Raw genomic sequence first — 27123 nt, forward strand, 5'->3', positions numbered from 1 at the left:
TTAGAAGGTCATACTGAAGAATAGCTGTGAAGCTATTGGCAGTGACAATATGAAAACTCGCAACTCTTTTACTGGTAACGGGAAAACTTTTACAATAATGAATTGAACAAAAAGTTCAAGCAAGTTTGGTTGGCTACGATCAAATACGGGTGTACAATGGAATGAGTTATACACCCCTTTAGGATGACTTGACTAAAAGAGAAGACAACACTTTACTTCTTAGCCAGTCATGGACAATTACCGTACTTTTCGGACTATCAACCGATCCCTATATAAGCCGCATCTGCTTTATTGTCAAAAAACTAATAATAAAACAATACATGGGCCGCAGCTTTTGTATAGGCCGCAGAACTCATGACGGTGCTTTTTAACACGGCAGCAACTTTGCTGGTTAAAACGGAACAGTGCCATTAGGCACTATTTCGTATTAACCAACGCTTTATAACCCTAACGGAACAGTGCCGTTGGGCATTGTTTCATTTTTTCTTCCACCAGTTAATGCGCCCTAGCAGTGAAAGAAAAAACCACAAAATAGCCGCACCCTTATATAAACCGCATGGCTCAAAACATCAGAAAAAATTAGCGGGTAATAGTCTGAAAAGTACGGTATTCTTTTTGTCCATGACTGGCTAAGGAGTTCAGTGTATTCACTGAACTGCGATGTGAACAAGTCGCGAATACTCATGATACGACTACTGTTTATGTCAATAAAACTGTTTCACTGCGCTAGTGATGTTATAATAATCATTACGTGAGAGGAAACCCTTTGACAAAAAGTCAATAATTTAGAGACGCAATCAATGATCTCCGTTAGTAAGCTTTTTCAAAACAACAACGCTGCACCGACAGATTTTTTCATTAGAAAACGATAAAAAATCAGTCTTCCAAAAAATGTCATTTGAAATATTGTGTCAGTCTCATACCTGCTTGAGCGAGCCTATTAGCTCTCAGATGCTCAGTGATGGCATTCAACTCCCTCAAATCATCATCTCCTCCGGTCGCAACATCAGCCGCTAGCGTCTTACTATATGCTGCTATGTAGAGGGCAGATATGCAAAATGCATCAGCGTTCCGTTTGACGAGTGAGTTTGCGAAGAGAAGGAGCTGCTGAGCCTTGAGCTCTTCACGCAGGGTCGATACAAGGGCACCTGTCTGATTCAGAGAACTGTAAAGCGCTTGATCAAACCTAGCAAACAAAAAAACAATAAATTGTGAGGTTTCACTGCGCGCTTTATCAGGAGTTCAAGTCAAAGTTTACTGGATGTTACCGAGTTAATTTAACTGTATCACTGGACCTACCAGAGGTTCGGTAGGAAGAAATAAGAGATGTTATGACCATCTCACTGTCATAGAATGTGCATTTGGTATCAATATCGACCGATTCATCTCATGAACAGCTATTCATGAATATAAGCACAAGATATCAGACTAACCTTAGATTACATGGAATAACCAAGTTTACTTTTAGTTGATGATAAAATTTGAAAACAGTATTTTGCAAGCAAATATTTTCTTATATGTATTTTTTTCAAAATTCATTCAAGATTTTAAAAGCCAATTTCAAAAAATGGACAGCAAAGACGAAAAAAGGCATGTGGAATGATTTACCTATTCAATGCCTCCACAGCAACCTTCTCTGGATGATTCATGAGCGCAGTTCTTGCGGCCCCAAAACTGTGCAGCAGGTATAAATAGCTGGCTAATTCCCCTCTCTCCTTTGACACAGACTGAAAATAGAACATATTGCAAATAATTTTGAAGCTTCAACATTTTAAGAAGATGAGATTCTATAAACATAACAGCTTTTATATACATTGCATGGCATGCTGCAAAGCCTATACATACATCGATGAAGAAAACAATTGAGTTGTTATTTAAAGTCGAAATAACAAATTTTCATACAGTTTTGAGCACTGCGTATAGATCGGTAACTTGTGAAAAACAAGCGGTTCCTCAAAAATAAATCAGTGTTATGAAATTAAAAACATCATAGAAGTTGTACAGAGATCCAATCATTTCCAATCCAGGTTTCTAAAGATTTGATTTAAAGAGAGATAAGTTAAATTTAAATGAATAGATTAATTGGTAAACATTTTATAAATCTACCACCATCTCTGTATTCGTGATGTTTTCCACATTTGAAAACCTTTTACATTTAATCAACATAGCAAACAGTGTTTGTTTTCCTGTTAGAATTAAAAAAAAACCATGGAGACTAAGTTTAAGAAAGCAAAAGAGGAAGGGGAGCTCCTCAATTTTTGTTAAAAAACATTCCTTCGTCTCCACAACTTCAAAGATTAAAAGCTCGCACCGAATGACATGGTATTGGAAATGAGAGAAACAGAATGAAATACCTGGAGGAGGCCAGCAGTGTAGTTGTACCATTCAAAGCTGTCATAGTAGGGAGACTTCATGAGCACATCGCTGATACAGTCGATAGCCTCATCAAACTTCTGCGACTGCTCGAGGCACTTGAGCAGCTTTATCCGGACATTTACTTCTGTTGGTTGAGATTTCTGAGACATCAGCATACAAAGAAGATAATGCGTGGAGGGACGCAGAGAATAACTATATCATTGGTGAAGGGCCTGCAATCTTATGACATCAGCTGGATCGCGTACGGTCATCTCTAGTGAATTGTATAAACCTTATCATATAACATGTTAGTTTGACTATGGCTAAATATAGCATTCAGAAGGTAGTGTCCTCAACTGTATACAAAAACAGTGCATGCTCCGGAAGGAGGACTCCGCTGTATCATCTCACAATACACAATATTTATAATTCTAGTAAATTAATAGTTTGACATATTAGGAGTGAATTTACAGATAATTCCTTTAGGACTGATGAGATGAGCAAACTCACCAAGTTGGCGAAGAGAAGGTTTTCCATGGTGCTCAAGGAATCATCAAGCGAAGCCCCAGGATCAAGTCTGGCAGCTTGTTCAAGCATTTTTTCCTACATATGGAAGGAGGTTAAATTGAATGTAGTTTTAGCTAAATCTACAAAGTTTAGCATTACAATTTTACTGTAAGTTTAGCATTACAATTTGTAATGCTAAACTTACAGTTTAGCATTACACGTAGCCTGTTATTAAATAAACTATAAGGTATACAACGATACATAGGTTATACAGTTATAGTTATATACATAGTTATATTAAAGTTTACCGCAGAGACTGGTCGCTGGTTAAACGTTTATAACTTTGTTTTTCTACATAAATTTTTGCGCGAAATCCGTTATGATTACCAATGGAGCGACCGACATAACATCGCAGCCAAGCCGCATAGACGGGAGAAAACAACTCCATTTCAGTGCAGCTGATGCATCAGGTGTAGCGCGTCTGTAACAAGCTGTTGTTTTGCTTGCCGCGCTCGCCAGGAGACAACTCCGCAAAAACAACAGTTTGTCAAGACAGGCTAATCGAGCAAGGAAGCACCAGTTTGTTAAAATAAAAGGCTGAATTGAAATTATGCAGCATATCTATCAGCATATTTATAAATCTTATACAACTTTGATTTACCATCAAAGAATTCATACAGTACAGCAGCAGTATGTTTGAATAACTGATTCGTCATCAAAATTTATAGCATTAATAATAAAATCATTTGGAAAGTTTTCGTTCACGATTGCATCATTGCAAACATTGTGACAAAGCTTTGAGTTCTGAGACAACTGGTCACAAAACTTATCCTTCAGCAAAGTATGACATCTTACCTGTAGATTGAAAATGGTAGGGTCTGTAGGATAGAACATCTTCGCTTTCTCAATCCAATACATTACAGACGAAGCCTGTTCAGGGGTTGTTTCCACTTTCAGATAAAGAGCACAAACTGCAAGCGCAATATAGAAGTACAAACTCAATAATTCCACAGGCACTGGTAAAGAATATGATATGCACATTTAATAAGAACAATGATAGCACCAATATACTCTATTGAGATTAAAAAGAAAGGAGTAAATGTAACACAACTCTCAAATATGTACTTTTTGCTGACTTGTGATGAACAAAGTTACATTAAAAAATACAGAAAAGGGAAGAAGAAACGGGAGATATGAAGAAACAAATGAAGAGAGGTTAGTAAAGCCAAGTAAGAAGAATGATGAATAGCAACAGAAAAGTGGAGAGTAATAATAACAGATACAGAAATAAAACATGAAAAGGGATAAAACGGAGTATGTAAGAGAAGAAAAGTTACGTAAGCAAGAAAAAGGTATTAAAAAGTTGAGATAAAATTCTAGAGATAGGGTAAAGCATAATTTAATGTGTTTTTCAACTTAATATTTACTGGAAATCAATCAACTTTTACAATATGATGAAGTTCAGCTTATTACTAATCACTTTTAAATTACAAATATAGATGAGTACCAATTATAAAAATAATCGCGCAATGCTTAGCTCGTGGTTAATCAAACCATAGATAATGTGACACATTATACGAAGTATTGGATGCGCTACTATTACAAAATAGTAAAAATTATATACATATATACGATTATTACATATGATAGCAACATGACAGCACAAAACAACACGACAGCAGCTACATTACATGAGCCATGAGCAACATGGCTGGTAACCCTGGGATAATGTTACTACAGACTAGGTATTTTATTACTATTATCATTAATGTTATGTTATAATGTCATAGCTCATGTGTTTGAACTGAGATATTAACGAGTTTGTACACTTGACAACAGCCTGAAAGTGGCTTTTAACATCTTGAATAAATTTTTTTTTAAATACATATAAAATATTTGTGAAAATACTGTTTTCATCTTTGATAGAGGAGAAAGTGAGTGGAGCAAGATATCATTTTCTGTGACTCACTCTTTAGCGTTAGCTGTGTCTGACTCTCATCCAGTTCATAAGACTTCTTGTAGTAATTAATGGACTTCTTTATGTCCTCTTGAGAAGCGCTCCTTTCAAAAATCTGTGCAAGGAGCTTGTGAGCTGGGGCGTAGTCATCCTTGATCATGAGAAATTGCGACACATACCTATATAAAAAGTAGACAAACCGTTGCACTATCCTATCAATCTCATCTTCTATTACAGTTTTCAGATTTGCTGCATGTACTCTGAAGTATGAGAGATTAGTAAAAGCCTTTTATAATTGACGGACGGAGAATTTGGGGGTAAGCTAATAATACATAATCAAGAATCACACATAAAGCCAGCTGCCTGACCGGGAGTGGATAAATATATGAATGTATTAGACGTGGTTGTAAAAACAAATAAAACAAAAGTGGTTGCACAATAGAAGTGGTTGCACAACAGAAGTGGTTGCTTTCAGTATAGATTTATTTAGGGAAAGTCCCTTCGGATCCCCGAGGGAATGTACAGTCAGATGCCGAGGGAATGTACAGTCGGATGTCGAGGGAATGTACAGTCGGATCCCCGAGGGAATGTGCAGTCGGATCCCCGAGGGAATGTACAGTCGGATCCCCGAGGGAATGTACAGTTGGATGTCGAGGGAATGTACAGTTGGATGTCGAGTGAATGTACAGTCGGATGTCGAGGGAATGTACAGTCGGATGTCGAGGGAATGTACAGTCGGATGTCGAGGGAATGTACAGTTGGATGTCGAGTGAATGTACAGTCGGATGTCGAGGGAATGTACAGTCGGATGTCGAGGGAATGTACAGTCGGATGTCGAGGGAATGTACAGTCGGATGTCGAAGAAATGTACAGTCGGATGTCGAGTGGAAGAATATTAAATAGGAGTTATTCAGTAACCTGGTGTGTGGAACTCAAAAGAAAATCAATACAGATAGCTTGTAAAATTACCATGAAAAGACTGCATGCATTTGCCGATTAAATCAAAAAAGCAATTTGCTGAGCAACAACTAGGTATGAGACTAAAACGTCCTTAGACATATCATATCATTTTTAGAGATCAACATCATGCTTTGACAAAACTATTAGCTAAGCAAATAAACTAAACACGATGGAAAACAAAATGTCTCATCATACTGTGCACTCAATTTCAACCTCTTGTTACAAGCAGTTTGTTAAAGCATGCAAATGTCTGTACAATCGACCTTAGCTTCCTTGGACTTCAATTCCCGGCACTTTCAACTGCACAGACAACGCCCGGGGTCTGGACAATTGTACAATGCGGTCGTGTCTGTACAAAAAATGATAACTCTGACTGATAGGTGGCTCTCGCGACAGACGATGTGAGCATTTCCTACCAGAGTGTTGTACCATAATTTTTGTTTGTACCTATTACTGCTGTTAATACTGTACCGTATTAAAAGTATAACCATATTTTATTCTCATATGTATGCTGTACATGCATATCGTACCATAATGTAGCCTAAGAGTATGTGTATAACATAGACCGTTTAAGTACTGTACAGTACTCAATTTTCATTGTCCCGACTTTTTCAGCGTCTGGACATGGCCCAGTTTGCATTAGTTCGACCAAACGAGGGTTTATGTAAATGACTGGAAACCAACTTGTCTATGTGGCCAATAAACATAAAGATGGTTATAAATGCAGCGCAATCTCGGTTTTCGTATCAGATTTCGAACAAATTGTAGTTTCAATAAAATATCTCACAACTTTTTATGAGATGTTTTCTAATTTTTTTACCGTTCTTCCCAAAATATCTCAATATTTTGCAAAGATCGGTGAATAAAAATTAGAACTCGAATCCGTCAAGACTTCTTTGCTTTGGGCGCCAAACAGAAACTAAGAACTCAAACTTAGCATTCTCTCCTCTACCTCCTTCCTTTTGTCACTTTGAAGTATTCAAGCGTCATATGCAAAAAAGGTATAGTGGTTAACGAAATACTGACAGTACTTGTGTAATGCATTGTTCAAGAATTTATCCTTTAATAAAATAAAACACAAAATTAGTTCACACTTATTCATTGACACAAAAAATCTAAAGAAAAAACAAGGCTGAGCACAGTTAGACTGCAACAGTTACAGCAATACATTACACAGCTCCGCCTGTTCAATTAATACTTAATAGAGTATTTGTGGGAAGATTGGTCTACTTTATTTAAACAATACCTGTTCTCTTAATATAAAGTTTATGGTATAAAATGCAAAAATGTTGTTCTCTAGTCTTGGTACAGATTATAACTAATTACAATACAGTCATACTTTGACTCACGAGCTTAATGTGTTCTGGGCTCGTATGTCAATTTACTTTCATGTTGGTGCAATTTATTTATATATAGAACAATTAAATATATATTGGTTTCAATACTCTGAAAAACACAAACAAAAACACTTAAAACAAGATATTGTAACAGAAAAAACATGTTGGTAACAGGGTTGTTACGATTTAAATCAACCGATTTAAATCAGGCGATTTTTATTTGATTTAAATCGCTCAAAAAATCATGATTTTTTGATTTTTATTCTATAACGCGGTAGATATGTTTGAAATAAACCTTGCTATGTATCTTGAGCTCACTGAAAGCTCTTTTGCAGACCATTCTAGCAATCTAGCTCATTGTGTGCAGCAATACAGTGGGTTAGAAGCCTATTAATGTCCATAGCTTATACCGATGAGGTTATAAACAGCATTGCACCTTTCGTTAATTAATGGAAGGGAAGAAAAGTCTGGTAGATAATTAAATATATTTCAATCTTCAATGACCGCACTGATTTGAGTGAAATTCTTAATTCTTAGTCTAAATTCTTAAGACTTGATGCATTCTAGATAAATTGCTATTGAACTAAGGAGTTAGGTCTATGTATTTTGGTTTCTTACTTGGGAATGTCAATGTTAACATGCAATAATGCTTTCGGTTGTGTGATCTGTTCTCTGTGATTCTTCATCTTCGTTTCGGGGTTTTAATGTCCAACGCATAAATTATACTGTCCTTTTTGAGGTTTGTCAACTGTGTAACTGTTTTTTCATTTCCTAATTGTAATAAAACTACATAACACCCTTGCAAATCATAAATTCCAAATTGATAGCAATAACTTGCAATTTAGAACACAAAACATCTTTCTGAAACAAAAAAATTGACTTAAATTGAAAAAATCAGAAAAATCAATTTTTGAGTTTTTTTTTAAAATCATCGATTTTTAACAACCCTGGTTGGTAATTGTGCTAACTTACCACATGCTTTCAAAAAGCAACAAATAAAAATAATACAAGAAAATGTCATTAATTAAATACAGTAACAGCTAACGCTAGCATTTGCCAGGGAGGGAGAGAAAAGTTATCCTTCATTACAACTTTTGACTTTGATATATTTGGATTCTGATGCACAGACTTGAAAGCAAACTTTTATTTTAAACTTGACGTAATTAAAATTTCTTTGGTGTTCATAGTTTCAAATTTGTTCTCGCGGCTTAGCTAATTTTTCCTTTTTCTCGCTCTCACGATCAGCCGGTCGTTTTAAGAGAAACCTATCTAAGGACGTTTCCCTTTGTCGTCCTTTCAACATGTTGCGAAAAAAAACTAACACGGGTGTCGTTGTAAAGGGCAAATGCACGACCACTAGCCAACTTGTCCGAATGTCATTTTTGTAGTCTTGATAGATAGCACTGGCCTTTTCACATAGTATCATTTCAGTTGAGCTGTCGCCGGCCAATTGTTTGTCTTTTAACCAAAGCATGAGCGGTCTCTCCATCTCGTCGTGAAGATAGCTGTGCCATTTGGAAACTATGGTTAGCCCTTTTGCAGGGTTAATGCCCTTAATATTATCCTTCTGTTTGATAATTGTGAATGTATTTCTGTCATATTCGCAAGCCAGCTCATCCCTCAGCTACACCTCTCTCATATTTTTCATATCATTCGCTTTTTCTTTTCATTGTCCATCATTGTATCAGTTGGCTTTCGGTCTACACCCAGTACTTTTAACTCACTTAATTTTACACAGATAAACACGCACCAAAAGACATGTTGCAAAAGTATAACCTGAGCAGTTAAAAAATACAGAGTGATGCTGTTTTCATGAGACACGTCTGACGTACTTGGCCACTGACTCGCGTGCTCATATCTCAAAATTGGCTCGCATATTAATGCTAAAACTCGCTTAAGAGATGGCTCGTATCTCACGTTTCTCGTATGTTGTGGCACTTGTAAGTCGAAGTATGACTGCATTGGTAATGGAAAAAATCATGCTGGAATTTAAACTGTCAACTTTTTGAACAGCTTTCAGAAGGAATTGTGATTGAAAACCTAAGTTGCACTGTAATACAAAGCTTCCTGTGAACAGAATAAATTCTAACAAAGTGTAAAACTGAACAACTACAAGTGCTGTGAAATGACACAGCTTCTGAACACAAATGTTGTCATCAGAAATGTCAAAGTTCAGTGGCTAACTTCTCCGTCATAACTATTTTTTTCATAAACCATCTTGGAATTCATATAGTACCACACTAGTTCTACATTCGTAAAAACAAATATCTTTTGTATATATTGTATTTAAGCTTTGAATGAAACTTGCGAATGCTGGCTTCCTATGTAAAAATTAATATGCAGTAAGCAAATAGAAATATTATAGAAATGCTTAATTTTCTCTGAAATAGTAAAAACATGATATACCTGTACCATTACACTATTTGTTATTTCTAATGCAAAATAAAAAAAGTTGGAATCATTTTATTTGAAAGAACATGTAATATCCCATTATGTCTATAATGAATTTGTCTCCGGCAATTTATTACTAGTAAGTTACATGTATATAATACTCACTGCTAAGCAACATGTTAATCAACAAAATGAAAATATTCATGGCAACGGCAGACCTAAAATCAATATGGCAGCAGTTCTAGATGTTGTATTTTCAAGTTGTTAGAACTATGTAGCTATAAGTATGTGTGATTATATCTCACACTAATCGCACACACTCTGCCTATTGACTATGTGCAGCTAGTGTAGCAAATTTGAAGATACCCTTCTTTAACAATCCAGTGACTGGAGATCATCAATACATTTATTTGTCATTTTACTCACTTCTGACCAATCTGTGTTGGACTAGAACTGAAAGATTAACAAATGGAAACAAATACAAAACAAAAATGTTTGCAACACATTGAACACAGGCTAGTTGCAGTCAAACATTTAAATTACCGATCAATTGCACTAGCTACATTGATGGTACAAATATATCGATACTTCATTTTCAATCTGTTGTTTTAGTTTTGATACTTCTATGTCCGCCATGAACAGCAGTTCTATAAAATCCTGAAATAACTTGAGCTAAAAAATGAGGTGCAATGTTTGAGAAATGCGCAGCTTCGGCGTGAGATCGTCAAAAAACATGCATATATATTTGCTGCACAAAATTACTAGCGATTCACATTCTGGATCTGCAGAAGCTTTATCACACAAATTTCAAGATATTTTTTTAATTTTTCGGATCAAAGCAGAACCACTACTCATAGCCAACGAGTTACACTGCGAATAAATATATTTGCTAAATGTAATACATACCGCCGGTTTTCTTCCTAGAACGATCTGGGATATAACACTCGGTTATGTGTAAAAGCTGTGATACATTTCATTCATTTTTATAAATAATTCTTAGGAGTATCCATTGGTTATTGTTATTTATAATTATTTATTCAATTTCACCACTCTATTTAGGCCTGCACAATGTATTCGGTGAAATATTAGCAGGTACTAATTTTACTGATAATAACACACAACGTCCACATAATTTACCAAAATTTATGACTACTGCAACCTGAAATGTACGAGTATAACAGATAAATTTGAGTCAAAAGTAAAATACTTACTTTTTAGCTTGATCATATTCTCTTGCTTGGTAGTATAGGTTGCCAAGTTGGTAACCTTTCAGTCTTCTCTAAATATTAAACAATATCGTTAACGTGATAATATAAAAATAGCATTAGTTATAAATTAATGCAGCTACCGGTACCATAAAGATTATATTCACGCCACTTGCATATTCAATTAAGCACAAATCCTCAATTTTAATAAGCATGTGTTATTGATTATGAACAAATTAACATCTAGGTTTGTTCGCTCTAAAAAAAAGGTAGAAATAAAGGCAATAAATCAAAATGTACACATTGATTCCCGGGTCGCAATGTACATGAGTACTGTTCAAAAGCGAAAGGACCAAGATTTTAATTTACTCATATTCCTGTAAGTTGCCTATTTAATTCAATAGTTTACCTCATTATCGCTTTGAACTTTAGCTAGTAGCAAATTGGCTTGTTGGTCTACTTTGGCTCTTGACTTAATCATTTTTTAAATTTCCATTGAAAAAAACCCATGAAGCGCGAAAGAGGTGCACGGATGGAATACCGCAAAGTGAGGCTGGCGTCGTGATTTTAATCTCCTACGATAAACCATTTGCGATCTGCAGGGTTAAACATGACGTTGCACCAGAGTGTCGTTTTTTATAGCAAAAATATGTTGCTAATGTTCTCGGACTATTTTAAAGCAGTAGGAGTTGTTCTATGTGCAGATACTCACGAAGAGTCACGATCAGTTTGACCTTGCGTAAATTGCTGATGGGTTGTTTAAACTATTTATATTTTATGCAAATATGTTTGATCTGATAAGAAAATATAAGTGTGAGTGTTTTACAAATAAAATTTGCTTTAAAATAAACATGGACTCATAATTTAGCAAACTTCCTCAACCCAATAAACAAGGTCAAGGTCGAAAAAAGTTCTGAACATTGCTGTGTTTAGTGCATCTCTAATAATGATAATATGTTGTTTTCTAAGAAAAAATATTATATATGTAAGCGGTTTTTATTTTACAAAATGTTTTGGTTAGGTTTAGGAAAAAACGAAATCTCTTGTTAACAGGTAAATTTATAATCTAGTACTACTATTTAAGTCCTATTTAAGTTAGAAAGCCTTTGCGTTCGCCTTATATTTATATCATGGATTAGAAATTTTTTAATTAGTAGGAAGCAATTTGTTTCAGGGAAGGGTGTTGAATCACATTTTTGCGATGTTCTTTCTGGGGTCCTTCAGGGATCGGTTTTGGGTCCGCTTCTGTTTCTTGTTTATGTGAATGACTTGCCAGGCAAAATAACATCGGAATGTCGTCTGTTTGCAAATGATGCCCTTGTGTACAATTTAAGAACTGAGAGTTCAGTTTTAAACGAAGATTTAATGACTCTCGAGGAATGGTCCCGCATTTAGCAACTTTCTTTTAATCCTTCAACGTATTCAGTTCTTTCCATCGGTGAACTGAAATCTCAGCAAGACTACTATTTACATATTGTAAAGTTAACAAATGTTGACTCTAATCCATATTTAGGAGTTGAGCCGAGTAGTAAATTAAAATGGGAAAAACACATAGATATGATTATATCACAAGCTAACAGACTAGTAGGAATGTTACATAGAGTTCTTAAAACAGCTGACACTAAGACAAGATTAGTGGCATACAAGACTCTGATACGATCAGGCCTTGAATATGCTTGCCAGGTGTGGGACCCACATTTAAAAAAAGATATGAAGAAGATCGAGAAAATCCAAAATAAATGTCTAAAATTTGTTTACCGCATAAGATCACCAGTAAGCTTTTCACAATTAAGGGAAAGCACTAACATAAAATCATTACAAGAACGTAGAAAAGATGCCCGAATAAAACTATATTGCAAAGTGTTGAGTTCTGGTGTTATTCAAAACACTTTTACTCTTTCCAATAACCCGCACGATACAAGACAAAATAGGGAATTGTACAGGCCATCTATAAATTCAGGGCAATATTTTCACTCCTTTTGGCCAAAAACAACTAGGGATCTTCGAAGGGATGTCGAGTGTGCAGATGTTTAGTTTCTTTGATTTAACTGGAGAGATTTGTACATGTATATATGTCAATAAATAAATATATAATAAAGAATAAAAATAAATAAATAAAAGTAAAAATAAACAAAAAAGTTCTTGAAACTGAGTTTTCACGTCTTTTTGCCTTTAGAGGCTCTCAGTGAGAACAATCTGATCTGACTACAAAACATTTGAAATACGTTCCCCTCGAAGTATAGTTATGAGTGGTCATTTTAATCAGCACAAATAGGCCTACATCGAACATAATTTGATAGGCATATTTTGATTGTGAAAAATTTGTATAGCCCAAAGCTCTTTTGAAGTCAATTCATACAGTGATTCTAGGTGCACTACAAAGTTTTGGACCTGTGTAACGTTCAAATGAGAGTACTGTGGAAGTTTTGGGTTATATATGAGCAATCTTTATTGTGGTAATCAATTGAGTTAATGCTAGTGTTGCTGAACAAACATTATTTGCAGCTGCTGAATTTCAAGTATACAAGTTTTATTTGCTTTTTACTGTGTTATTAACATGTCAGAAAGAGTTTTACTATTGTAAGTAATGCCCTGTTTGCACATCTCTTGAAGCTCAAAGTTGAAATCAGTATGCTTTTTCCATAGGCCTCTATCTAATGTCTACAATTTTAAGCCATTAGAATAGGATTAAATATGCAGACATAGTTGTACAGTATGTACAGTAAATACATATAGAGACAGTATGATACCAAAGAAAGTAAATGCATTGTCACTAAATTGTCAAGATAGTTGCACTAAATCTTGATTTGCTGTATCAAATCTATTGTAAAATAACTGTGTTTTTATAGTCATAAAAGAGATGGTGTACAATGGAGTCACCTTTTCAGCAAATAATTTGAAGTTGCATTAGGCTGTACGCGTACACCGGGAAATAACCTGTAAGTGCTTATGTGGCCTAGTTCAGGGAGTGAGAGTGTTAGTATGTGTACAGGTTTAATCACAAGGTGTTGAAAGCGTGTAATTTTACAACTTGCAATAAAAATCATGAGCTTATTAAAAGTTTTTGGTGCATTTTGTTATGTGAAATACATTTATCAAAGATCATTTATTTTACCATTTATCAAAGACGGAAATATATTTGGAAATTCCAAACTACAATATATTCTCAAATTTACAATCAACAGAGCAAAAAATTCTGTTGTTCAAGAGTACCATGCAAAATTAATTCAATTGAATGAATTTTGCTTGTGATAAACAGATAGGCCTACTGACAAAAAGAAAAGTGACATGTACCAAGCTAGGCTTTTGATTCCACTAGTTTCAACATTGAAATATCAGTTGAATTTTATTCCTTCATTATTATTTTACTTCGGTTTGTTTAATGCTTTTGAGAGCATTATTTCAGCATTTATGTGCATTGAGTTGCAAGACTAGTTATGATGTCAAACATGATTAGGTTCATATCTCAACAATCAGATTAATAACAAAATTAAATGGTGAGCACTAGTGCTACTGTAGAACTGTTTGTCTGCACTTTTTCACCATATTCCATTCCAAAGTGTTGTTTAAAAAGGGAATATTTTGAAACCATTTATTTCTATTACAAACTATTACAAAATTTGTAATAGATCTAATCCGATATAAATTAAAAAAATTACTTGTTAAGCACTTTTACATTATTTTGCGCCATAAAATGTATGTTGAGAGAACAGTCGATCAATAAAGTACATTGAATTTTACATATATACTCTTACTGTAAATTCTGAGGTACAAGTTGACACGACGCGTAAGTTCAGGTCTAAATTTGGTTTTAAAATCTTGGTTTTGACATGCACCTGCCATATGAGTCAACCTCTTTGTCTGACTCAAATCGTTTTATCGCAAGTAGCTCAGTCGGCATCAGAGGTGGATGATGCGTAGCTGAAAAAATGACAAAAACGAAAAAACCTGAAAAATGACCATGTTTTTTGTCCGCAATACGCACAATAATTAACAAAAGAGTGAGAGATGACAGCTCTAGTAAAAACCACAAGGCACAAAAAACAATACTTCACCATCCTATTGCCTCGCCTATATATCTGCGTGGATGTCTCAAATGGATTACAGAAGTGTAGGCTTGTGGGCAGGCACTTTGAAGAAAGCATTGAATCTTTAAAAAAAAACATTCCAGAAAAGAATCCTAGCGATGACAATTTGAATGGTGAAGAATGAGATTTTGTGTTTGATCCATTTCATGTTGAGAAGTATTACTAGTATTGTACAATTTTATAAAACCCAGTATGTCATATCATGTAACTTTGATTTGCAATGGGTTTTTGAAGTTTAATTTTGCTAAAATTCTTGTCAGGAAAAATGTGACTGACGTATAAGTCGAGGGTGGATTTTTAAGCTTCCAATTTGGTGTCAAATTGTGGACTTTACACCGGAATTTATGGTAATAGAAATGGCTAGGCTTGGGAATGCAATGTTGCTTCTGTTGCAGCTTGTGCCCCAACTTTGCTGTTGCATAAAACAAAAGGTTTTGTAACATATTGTATGTTTTATTTTAATGAAAAATAAAGTAATATATTTTGCACAGTGGCAAAATACAGCTATTGTTTTGTAAAGCATAATTAGCACATCTGCTTTCACGGTGAATTACTAAAAATAGCTGGCGAGAAAAAGATCGAGCTTCAGCTGGCAACTGAAATGCTTCGCCAGATTTTCTCGGCTCATGTTATGCCTTCAGAGGAAGTCATGACATTTCGAGTTCCAAGTTTTTTCAGCCTCCGAAGCAAAGAAATGTTAAAAAATAAAAAATAGAAATGTTTGAGTTCTGAATTCTTAAGGGGAGAAGCACCTAAAGTGAGAGCCTTGAATTTTTTTGTTCGAACTCCAAATTATTTCATATCAGAATTTTCTCAAAACGGAGATTAGACTGTAGTTTTAAAACCGAAATAAATTTTTTCTTCCTTTGGAGTCGGCCTCAAAAAACGTTTCTAATGCTAATAAACTGGTTATTACACGTTTTAAATAGGAATACAATCTTGTCGTTGTTCTCAGGTGTAATGTTTGAGACAAGGATAACCACTTCACAGAACTGGCAAACGGATAAAGCTCGCATAGAGGCAGCTCATAATCGCAATTGTGTTGTGCTATTTGGCAAACAAGTTATAAAAACTATTTCTAACACATGCTTGCTGTTTCTGGCTAACAAAATCAGGCATGATTTGTAAAAAAATGCTCCAAATATTAATGCCCTTTAACCTAATCAGCAGAACACAGTAGTTAAAGTAAAAAAGAAACGGAAAGAATAACGAAGTTACTATAGTGCTAGTTAGTGATGGTCACCGAGTGTCGCAGATCACGCTCATCTATTTTCTGCGTGGTAACATAGAAGCATAGTATTTGCAACGTACTATGCATTTGATTCGTAAACCAAATGTTTATTTTCATTTATGGGCAACAGTATGAATTTTCCGAGCAGCAATGTAGCGCGGCCTTGAAGCCCCTCGTGTTCACCTCAGGTACATCATTTGCAACAGTATATGGCATATAAGTTATTTTGAAACAACATTGATCAAATAACCTTTTTTGTCTCAAATGGGTAGTTACAATACAACGACATATCTCTAAATCTAGTTCTCGGTTTTCTCCAAATCTTGCGTGCGAAAATTTTATCTCAATTTTTGATAATACCGTATAATTATTTTTTTATTGCTTCCTCACACTTCACCAATTTTGTCGTCTAGAATGCGTAGATTTAAATATGAGATAATTCATTATGTGGAACTCAAAAGCCAACCAGTGGAACTTCCTTTTTAATAACAAAACTAATTTATATTTATTATCTCTACAAGCTTATGCAATATATAAACATGAGAAGAAAAAGATAGCTAAAATTATAATTAGGTATTGATATTCTATCACAGCGATGATGTCAATTGTAGTTTAGTATATCTCGCTTGAGATGTCAATCCATTTCACACCCTTTCATTCGTCATCAGGTCATTTAGCTACATTTTATTTTGCTAGATGTCGCTGGTTATTCAAATTTTCTCATTCAGTTATTGGAATAGAATATAAAAAGTTGCGTCTTTTTTATGGTTTCCAAGGAACAACTCTGCAACATTTTTAAGTTTTATAGTGTACAAGATAAAGAAATTTAATATTGCTATCTGCAACAACTATAAGCAGAACAAATCATATTGAGCACAGCTTCCTTCTGTCAACACTGTCACATGCCATCCATTTTTTCCTCGGCCACATTCTAGTCAGTCATCAGATTAATTCACTACTTTGTGGAAGCTTGTCAATTATTTGTCTGTTATTATACTGTGAAAGCTTTTTAATGCCCTGAGTTATATAAGCATAATGTAAGTTGTGGATAAACTAGCTGGGTTTTCAAATAGACAAATTACAGATTGTACATAGATTATTTAAGCATGCATATTTGTAAATCAAATCATTATCACAGTTTCAACTCCTGTCACCAACTCTATTGTTGTTCCGCTCAGATTTTTAGCAAATTTTCAAGTATAACATATGATAATTACAAGGGTCTCCTGTTAATCTTTAATCATAATGCTATACTTTTTCGATTCATTTTGTTGATTTTAATTTTTATAGGGGAGCATATAGAAATAGGTCACTGCGGTGTGTCACTCTGGCTCTAAAGCCAGTCCAACATGGCGGCCCACATGGAGGTGGATGGAGAGCATTTGCCACCTATGGATAGCATGTCTAACCTCAAAAGATGCAGCAGCGCACCAATGATCAACATGCTTTCTGACAGTGCATATCCTAGCTTTAGCTCTGGCAGCAAAAGAGCGCTCGATGACACATCCAAGCCGATAACCAGTAGCAGGTGTTTATGCTCTCTGGCAGTCTATTTCTGGATTTTATTTTGGAACAGTTATTAGTTCTTTGACAATTCTAAAGGACTTTGTTGCGCATTTACCTAGTTGTAGTTGCAAATGTTCACGCAATGGAATGCTTGTATTGCTTTTTCAGTCTGGAGCCTGGTAGTTCTTTGTCATTGTCCACCCCATCCTCGGGTTTCAAGCCAGTTGACTCTAAGATACGATCCAGGCATTACAGCACCAGCAGTCTTATTACTGCAAGTTCTTCAGGGAATAATGTAAGTTAGTGCGTCATTCAACTCGGTGTTGATTCGGAATTATTGATTGGTTAGTTGTTGGAGCAGACGAACTTTCCGTCTTATATCTAGTCAAACTTCAACCCGTGATCAACTCAACATATAAACTTTGTTGACTTTAGGAGCAAATATCACTCTCGACATACTAAGCAGTTTCCAATTTGCAATATTCAAAGTTGCTCAAATAGTGTAGTTTTGTAAATCACTGCACAGTTACCCAGTTTTTTTTCCATTGTTCAGTTATGCATTGCTCTAATGATATTGTAAGCTGTCCCCTATGCTTCCTTCAATATACTCTCTTCTCTCTATACTCCTCGCTGTCCTCTAATCTTAAGATGTTAAGAATATCACTGCGAGTGATAATAGAGGTAAAAATATGGAAAAGCAATGTTTTTCTTTTAATTTACAAAACAGATAATAATAGAAAAAATTGCAAATAACTTTTGGTTCAGTCTTTTTAAAAACTGATTGTGTCTAGTAGACATCTTAAGGTAGAAGACAAAGGGGTTGTTAAAGTGGAAGTGGAGAAGTTGGCTATGATAGTTAAAGATAAAATGTAACAAACATCCAATATGGAAACAAAAAGTATGAATAAAGTATGTTTATTTAAAATTCGTATAGTATGAATTATATTAGCTACGTATGATTAACGCCACTTCTACCCAGGCTTCAACCGCTACCTGTATGTCCAATACTTAATTTCCGTGCATCTGTTTATCACACCTTCTATTGATTATTAGATTGTTTATTTAGTTTCTTACTAATAATTTGGTTTTTACACGTTGGTTTTTACTTTGCCTTATACAATTTGTTTTTTAAATACAATTACCTGAAGTAGGTCGCACTAGGTTTACCTGAAGTAGGTCGCACTAGGTTTACCTGAAGTAGGTCGCACTAGGTTTACCTGAAGTAGGTCGCACTAGGTTTACCTGAAGTAGGTCGCACTAGGTTTACCTGAAGTAGGTCGCACTAGGTTTACCTGAAGTAGGTCGCACTAGGTTTACCTGAAGTAGGTCGCACTAGGTTTACCTGAAGTAGGTCGCACTAGGTTTACCTGAAGTAGGTCGCACTAGGTTTTTGGGCTGTAGATAAAATTAAATTTAACACACAGTATTCTTATAAGAATATTTATTCCAATGCGCGACTGCTTCGACATAAGAAGCAAATATTGGAATGTATTAATTTGGTGTGTTAGTGTTTGATGATTAGTTATGGCTGATGTGACAAGTGTTGTCCGTCAACATTTTTATGCGAGTCGGTTTCACAGCATGTGCTTACAGATAGCTATTTATGGAGGCTAGTTGTGCTGGAGACCATTTGCATTGGAACCATTTATTCTTCACGACACGTATGCTGGATACCATTTTGTTACATTGCGCTATTTAGGAAAAAGTAGTGTTCATCTTGAAATCTTCTGAAAATGTTCCTAGAAATGAAGTAGCCATAAAAAACTGCAAGAAAAATTTTAGCATTGCTCATTTGGTTTTGACTTACAAAAGAAGTCAAAAGCTATGGTACTGTAAGTGATAATTAATTTTGTTTGTCAATGGCAGCCCTCTCCATCTGCAGGTTTCAACTCCAATCAAAGTCGCAAACAGAGTGCATCAGATCAAACAGGATGAGGAAGTGCAGACAAACGTGCACAGAGAAATCAAACACGAAAGGGAAACACAATCAGCCATGCAAATGTCTCAATCATGGGAGGATAACTTTTCTCTTGTCAGTAATATTTTTCTTATGTCTGCAGACATTCTCTATTATTGCCCTGTGGCCACTGGTTGTCACTTGTCTTTCTCCGCTCAATGTTTTGATGGAATACTAGGCTTTTATTGGCAGGTGTATGAGTATGTGCACAATTATTCCGTAGTAATGCCAGTTGGACACGTAATGTAATGGACAGGACGCATGGCACCTCAAAACTGGAAGTTCAGAGTTGAATTTAAGTGTGGAACTGATTTTTCGTTCCTATAACTTTCGCCATACCAAGACACACAAATGACAAATGACAAACACTGAGATTTATATACATAAATATATATTTATATAAATATAGCATAAACTTAACTAAACTTATCGCACACAGAAATAAGCAAGCACTTTAATTTAAGAGTTAGCATGGTAAACGTTGTATATATGTTGATTAAAAACAAATTTTCTGTGTAAAAACTTTTTATTACCCGTGCAACGCTGGAGATTCACCTAGTTTACTAATAAATGTGCATTAGGTTACCATTTATACATTTTATGGCACAAGGAATGCGGCATTAGGCCAAATTCAAGATCCTATTGTATTGAAAATTGCAGGATCTTATCTAAATGTGATGTATATTTGTTGGCAGGAAGACTCAAGCATGTCAAATACAGATGGTCAGAAGAATAGACCTCGTTCGCTTAGTGAGAATCTCCATATATTCACCTCAGGGTTTCCAGTGGCAAGTTCCCCTTCCCCTACTCGAGTTGGCAAGGTTGCTCATCCTTTTTCGCAATTCGTTATACTTTTGTAGTATCACCTTAGTTCCATTCGTTAGTCATCTTTTTGCAGTTACTCTTTGTATTTTATCTTACCTCACATAAGCCAGGTGACCAGACCTGTCAATGAGATTGAAAATTTTAACCAGACCTGTCAATGAAATGATACTTACCACCAGACCTATCAATGAAATCAGTCTTATGGCCAGACCTGTCAATGAATTGACATGTATTACCAGACAGTCAATGAAATGACACTTGTCAACAGACCTGTCAATGAAATGACACTTACCACCAGACCAGTCTGTTCAAACTTCACATACCACTTTTAGCAATGCTTTTCACCATCGATGCAAGCACCTGTCATCCTCAATGGCAATTTTAACTTTTCTCCTTCTCCCTCACCAAGTCCAACAAGGAGAGTCACACGGCGTAGTCTCAGTCCCATAGTCACTCTGAAGCCCTCCACGCTTTCACAGAAACGTAAATGTAAGTGGTTGAAACATTTCCCATATCTGTGAAATTTATGGGACAAATTGCAAACTGTTTACTAAGCAGCTTTCTCACAAATTTTTGTCGCGACTGGCAAGCTTGTTGCGAATACATCGCAAACAAATCTACATTACCTAGCACAATATTAATTAAGAATTGTCTTCTCTTTTATTCAGCGTTGTAAAAGAGTAGGCTAATGGCACATACACCATAATTCGCCAAACTTTAAAAAGCTCTTGTCTGATCAAATGCTGTAGTCGTCATTCAGTTCAGTTGTTCGGTGAACGGTTTGTAGATTCTCCTATTGAACTGTTCTGTATGGTTATTATGTTACTCCCAAAATCGTGTGCTAGTTGTTGCACCAATAAGCTGGTTGATAGTGTCATACAAGTAGATGCTCAGTTACCATTGTATGTTAGTTACACAGTATGTCAGTAATAATATTGCTAGTAATGGTACAATTAGCTGAGTGGTACGCATTACATTAGTAGTATTGTTAATAGTTGAACAATAGTATAAGTTCAACAGAATTGATATAGGTTGTTCATTTGTACAGTCAGATCATAATATCCAACACTTACCCCTGCATATTAAAAAGTGGTTTTGTGGCAACTTGGATGTATTACAGGTGCTCTATGATGTGTTGATATCTCTAGAGGTATCACTGGTTTCCTGTTTGCTCTATTGGTTTTTTGCTAGAATCACTGTCCTATCAGCATCTAATACATGTTCATCCTGCAGTAGATAGCGACGGGGAGTCAGGTTTCAGTCAGCCCAAGAGAATTTTCACCAGCAGCTCCTGCAGTTTGCTATCTCCAGCCTCACTTCACGTCGGCTCACCCTCCCAAGTTATCAACAATAACCTGAGGCTAGGAGTTGACTTGCATACTATGCGTCAGCATGCCTCCAGGTAAGCTTTTTTCACACTTTTGCTCTGTGCAAGCTTTTTTATTTACTGTCCATTTAGATTAACCCTTTGAACCCTGACTGTTCTTGTCAATGTGTGTCAGTCAGTATCCCTGGGCTATTTGTCTAACGATAGGACGTCGTGAAATGTTTATTAAATATGTCTAAATATGCTCATAACACCATGAGATTTGGTAAAACACCGGTAAAAAAAATTCAACTACACACAGCAAATGCCACCAACTATAAAAAAAATTGTTTCACAATTACTCAAACTCAAATCATAAAAACCCGTACGAGTTTAACAAATTCTGAAAATCTTTGTTGTAGCATCATATACTTCCAAGTACACATTCATTATCGCTTTTTAACTCGAAATAAGAAGCAAAATTATAGTTAGTATCACATAATTCTTCATCTGCATCACAATCATCCACGGCCTAACAACAAACGAGCCGTATCAAATTTGTTTACCGATGTCATCCTAGTAAAATTGGTATTATAAGGAAGTAAATAAAGATTTTTGACAATGGTTATAAATGGAAGTAAAAGTTTCGGTCTAACGCCATATGGAAAAATTAATTTGATTGGTTCATGCCGTTACTTAGAAACAGCATTTGTAAACAAAACCATGTGGATAGCGGAATACCAGCCGTCAGTGTTCAAAGGGTTAACTGGGTAGCTAAGGTGTTGCCTCCCGTGAACTGATATGTCTTCATCATTGCTTTGTAATCGATTACTTATTTATAGAAGTTTACTGATCGCTTAACATCAATTAGTTTAGGAATCACTTAGGCCGGTTGCATTTTCCATAAAGTGTGTCTGTATAACCCTGTTGTTCATACGTATATAGTTAGTTGTCTAATATGGGCAGTACCTAATGTAGTCAGTGTATAAATAGCTGGTCTCCTTTGGTTTATATGTTCTCAAAGACCATACTAGTCTTGACCATTTTGTGTACTTTTGTTTGGCAGCGAAGGTTATATAACTCGCCGCTGTTTGTGTTCTGCTGAGCTATAATTTGCAAACTATGAAAATCTTGGCTCGTTTTCTCTTCTTTTTCAGCTTTGATTGTCATGTATGCTTTCTGGTTAGTTCTATCAGGTTATCTGTACTTTAAAAATAATATCAACACTATTTATAGGTAAGTAAGTTTAGGATTCACGCTAAATTATTATTTTAGCAGTTTATCAACGGGCAGTTTTGATGACAGCGCATCTGAGCATTCATCCGTCGGAGCGGTCAGCAGCGCGATACATTCAACCTCGTCAGCGCAGTGTGGCACTTTTAGTCCGCTGCCAACGACGGACAACTATAGCTCCACTACCACAGACAGTGAGAGTGACATGTTCGATTGTAACACAAACAATAACAACGCTAACAGCCGTAGCATAGATAACACCAGTGCGACAAGCAGCCCATGCAGCACCAGTGTTACCAGGTAGCGGTTAGAGTGGCTAGTTAATACTCTGCAAGTGCCCAAATGTATATACATATACCTGCATAAATCATCAACCCATTTTTTTAACTATTTTAATCGTGTGTGAAAATGTGCAACTTCTTTATTTGTGCCATAGAAGGCCTCACGTAGGTAGCGATTGTTATATTTACTGACGAGGCATGTCAGGCTAGTTATACATTCTGTATACCAAATGATTGTACAAATGATTTTTTGCACTATTTGTACATACTCCTATCTTCACTCGCTCGACTAGTGCTAACGCTTTTATATTTTATTCAGTTTTGCTAAAATCCTTTAGCAGACTGAAAACGTATCTTACAAAAAATGCTTAAGCACTTTTGCAGCGTAAAATCATGGCTGCGCATGAATATGACGTGGTTTTAAACTAGTATGTTTTATGAGGTTTCAATTTAACTTGTATCATTCATTTTTAGTGAATACATTTTTAGTTCTCTCCAAACCTCAGAAATTTTCATTTTACCAAATTTTAGCGTTTCATTAAAGAAGTATACATCATTTGCAGGGAGTTGAATACTTTTAGAATTGCCTTCCTTCTTTGTGTTACAATCATCTTGGACGAGTTTTTAACCATAGGTTGTCGTTAGTGCAGTGTAAAGTAACTTCTGATCATTGTCTAGTGAAAAATAAAAATATTTATCATACTAAAATAGAATAGTGACTTAGAATAGTGGAAATAGAATAATGACTTGATAATAAACACAAACGTAATTAACTGCATAGAGGAAATATGCTGATGTTTCCATATTCACTCATATACTAGCAGAGCAAGACTTCGTCTGTCATGGTGGAAGTTATTTGCTATTTGTTTTTGTTCTAGACTTGTTTCTCTAGAAGGTTTTGTAGGTAACGAGCATCAGTAAAGAAGTATGTATGTTAAGTTGCAAACATGGGTTAGAAGTTTATGGTCATTCTTTGCCCACAAACATATTTAATTGACGAAGGGTCATAATAGGCTTGGCCTAATATGTAGTACATCAGGTTCCTAGGTAAGGGCATAGTTTGTGACAGTTGCATCGCAACCTTGTAATGTTTGTTTTAAGGTTACCAAGATACAGTAGTGCTTGGCTAGATCAGATATATATTTTAGCATTCAGCTGCTTTATTCAAGTAAGGTCATAGACAGGTCACTCAAGTGTTCCGTAACAGGGAAGGTTGCTTTTTCAATGCCAATTGAAACAATTTTTCGATGCCAATTGAAACAAGGATGTTTCTAGGTGGTAACAGAAAGCTTCAAAAGAAAAATCAGGAAACGTGTGTAAACCGCCCTTTTAATAAAGGTTATTTAAAATTTAAATTAACTTTAATTAAAATTAATTTCTAAACTTGTCCATCTCAACTGTAAGATAATGTACTTGTTCCATTTTTATGGTTTTTAAGATGTTTGATCAGTCAGTTGAATAATGCAACTTTATTCATCATTTTTTTTTTAAGTTTCGTGTCTCTCATTTCTATTGTCAAAGTATAGCAGAGCAGTTCGGTTCCTCAGAGGGCAGTTACGTTTCAGTGCAGCAGCTGATTATTATGTAAAGAAGAGTAAAAGCAATACGAAGGTCATTAGTTAGTCTTCAGCTCAAGAATGTAACTTTGATCATCAGTCATCTTCTCTCCACTAGCCACTAATTCCTAGTTAGACATAGTAAACAAAAAGTAGTAGGCAAGTGCTTTTCTCTCTCACCTTACAGACAATGAAGTAGTGGTGATCTTTTAATGAGAAACCATTTGTTTCTTTAGTCCACATAGCAATAAAATACATTGTCACTTTTCCTAATTTTTTTAGCCAATTTGGGTAAGTTTGCATCGTTTCCAGTTTGCGCTACAAACAATACTAGACAGAGCACGTTTGCAGCACTCCTGCCTAATCAGCAAAGATACAATCCTCTAAAGAGGAACTTTATAGCATGTTTGCTTTGTGTAAAATGGCAAAAAAGTTTTCAAACACATAATTACTCATCTTCAGGGATGTCAGGGATTGTAGATGTCTATAGATTGTAGCAATGCTTGTGGAACAGGAGTAGAAAATGGGTTAGTTGGAAGACGGTTGGATGAGCAAGCGTTTCATCACCAAAGTGTAAACCTACAAAGCCTGAGTAAGCCTGCTAAAACCAAACTTTAAAAGACCTAAAACGTGCCAAAACGGGAATTTATGACATGTAAGTGGTGGCAGTTTTCACATAGGTATAGTAAACCCTATACCTATATCTATGAGTTTATTTATGGGTTTACTATATCTATGAGTTTCCTTGTTTACCTTAGCAACCACCGTAGAGAGAAGACAACTTCTTCCTACTGACTGACATTTTGCCTGTTCAATAGAATATTTGATTATCGACTATCTAAAATGGTTGACTATATTTTTAAGCTGTCTAAATTCATCAGAATATTCAATTTAATGATGACAAATAATCAGTAATAGTTAATAATAAAGGCAATTGTATGTATGGGTGTCAAAAAGAAAAAAGGGTCTTGGAGAAGACAGAATAAGTTTGGAGAAAGTGTTTTAGCTACGGAACGGCATCGAGAGCTCTTGACCTCAAACATTTAACAGTTTTGTTGAGAAGATGAGGAATCACAATAGCAATAATACCAGTAGTAATAGCACTAATTGTAATACTGTATTAACAATAATATTAATGCTAGTACACAGTTTACAGCAACAGAGTACTTCAGAGCAATTGAAGACTATAAAGGAACTAAAAAATTTGATGTACTATTAAAATACAAAAATCTAATTTACGTCAAATATTCAAACGAATGTTTCAAACATTTAGTGTGAATTTGACTCCGATATTTTAGAAAGACCTGAATATGATATCAGACATTCTGCTTTTAACGAGATTTATTGTAAGAGCAGCTTGACTCCTAGCCTGTCTTGACAAACTGTTGTTTTTGGGACGTTGTCGTCCCGCTCAACGAGGGACAACTCCGCAAAAACAACAGTTTGTCAAGACAGGCTACTCAACTCCGTGCTCCATATATTCAAACTCTTAACTCCATATTCCAACACCACTAGTCTACGTATTGCGCACAGTCAAAAAGCCACCTGTTAGTGTAGCAAATAATAAAATCTTGTAAAATATTGAATGTCCAGTGTTCTTGGCTCTGTTCGTCTACGATTAAAATCTCAGTTAATCTTCAAACTTATACTATAAAGTTTTTACTTTCTATTAACAATTTGTGTCATCGAGAAAAACATCGTCATTTTCATGATTTATTTGTGAAGTAGAATTGTTTAGTGTGCTGTCAGCGGCAGATACCGTGTCATCAACAGATATCGAGCTAGGTGTCGTCTTTAAGCTATTATCATTAGATTGTGTTGAAGGATAGATTGGTGAAAGAGATGGTGAGAGCAGGTAGGTTGAATTGTTGATGGAGCTTGACCTGCGCATTGATAGCGCCTGCTTTAAAATCACAGCTTTTCGAAGATCTCCTTTCATTTTCTTCTACAATAATTAATAAGCGGCCCATAATTGTTTTTGGAATGTGCTAGAAGATTTATGTAATATCCATACTATGTCATTGTTGACACATAAAAATAAAATAATATATTTTGTGCATTTACCAATAATTGATTAAGATTATAGATTAAATACATATACATTCTAAATAAATTCCATTTGTCCATTAAATAGTATGCTCTATTCTTGCATAATTCTAAGGAAATTTTAGTGTTGTTGGCGCAAACTCTCACAAACTGTGATTTCGCTCAGTATGTGTTCAAATTCTACCCAAACTTCTAGACATAAAATCGTGGTAGCTTTCTCATTTTTTTTTCACAATCTTTATTTTATATATATTTATATATAGTATATATATATTCTATATATAGTCGCATACATCTACAACTTTTATATTTTAGTAAGCGTGGCGATGCTCGGGATTTATTTCAGGTGAGTGTTTAGGAGGCCGGTTCGCAGGAGCTAGAT

At 35.3% G+C, this 27123-nt stretch overlaps 2 protein-coding genes across 3 annotated transcripts in view; one reads left to right on the top strand and one right to left on the bottom strand.

Moving 5' to 3' along the window:
• LOC137406702 (E3 SUMO-protein ligase RanBP2-like) overlaps positions 1-11193 on the bottom strand; it is an 89399-nt gene extending 78206 nt beyond the window's left edge. The window contains exons 1-8 of the mRNA XM_068093317.1: positions 11122-11193; positions 10719-10786; positions 4832-4998; positions 3718-3833; positions 2866-2958; positions 2355-2516; positions 1609-1727; positions 924-1186 (exon numbers count right to left, since the gene is read on the bottom strand). Coding sequence (XP_067949418.1) covers positions 924-1186; positions 1609-1727; positions 2355-2516; positions 2866-2958; positions 3718-3833; positions 4832-4998; positions 10719-10786; positions 11122-11193 — 1060 coding nt within the window. The remainder of the gene's footprint in view (positions 1-923; positions 1187-1608; positions 1728-2354; positions 2517-2865; positions 2959-3717; positions 3834-4831; positions 4999-10718; positions 10787-11121) is intronic.
• Positions 11194-11639: 446 nt separating this feature from the next.
• On the top strand, positions 11640-23639 carry LOC137406151 (P2R1A-PPP2R2A-interacting phosphatase regulator 1-like). 2 transcript variants are annotated; one of them, XM_068092680.1, is made up of 8 exons: positions 11640-11765; positions 17322-17559; positions 17706-17832; positions 19420-19569; positions 20190-20315; positions 20652-20808; positions 21553-21721; positions 22901-23639. In XM_068092680.1, exons 2-8 carry the CDS (start codon positions 17381-17383, stop codon positions 23160-23162), a joined length of 1170 nt encoding a protein of 389 aa, XP_067948781.1. In that variant the 5' UTR covers positions 11640-11765; positions 17322-17380; the 3' UTR covers positions 23163-23639. The 2 variants fall into 2 exon arrangements, with proteins under 2 accessions (XP_067948781.1, XP_067948782.1); XM_068092681.1 differs by having other exon boundaries at positions 21556-21721.
• Positions 23640-27123: the final 3484 nt, after the last annotated feature.

The sequence above is a fragment of the Watersipora subatra genome, chromosome 10, assembly GCF_963576615.1.
Source record: "Watersipora subatra chromosome 10, tzWatSuba1.1, whole genome shotgun sequence".
Classification (NCBI taxonomy): domain Eukaryota; kingdom Metazoa; phylum Bryozoa; class Gymnolaemata; order Cheilostomatida; family Watersiporidae; genus Watersipora; species Watersipora subatra.

What these genes read in the sequence shown, in the direction of transcription:
- LOC137406151 (XM_068092680.1), top strand. Translation starts at nt 17,381, where the DNA reads ATGGCGGCCCACATGGAGGTGGATGGAGAGCATTTGCCACCTATGGAT. An exon ending in AAGCCGATAACCAGTAGCAG is followed by an intron (nt 17,560 to 17,705) that starts GTGTTTATGCTC and finishes TTGCTTTTTCAG; the next exon opens with TCTGGAGCCTGGTAGTTCTT. An exon ending in GCTTTCACAGAAACGTAAAT is followed by an intron (nt 20,809 to 21,552) that starts GTAAGTGGTTGA and finishes TTCATCCTGCAG; the next exon opens with TAGATAGCGACGGGGAGTCA.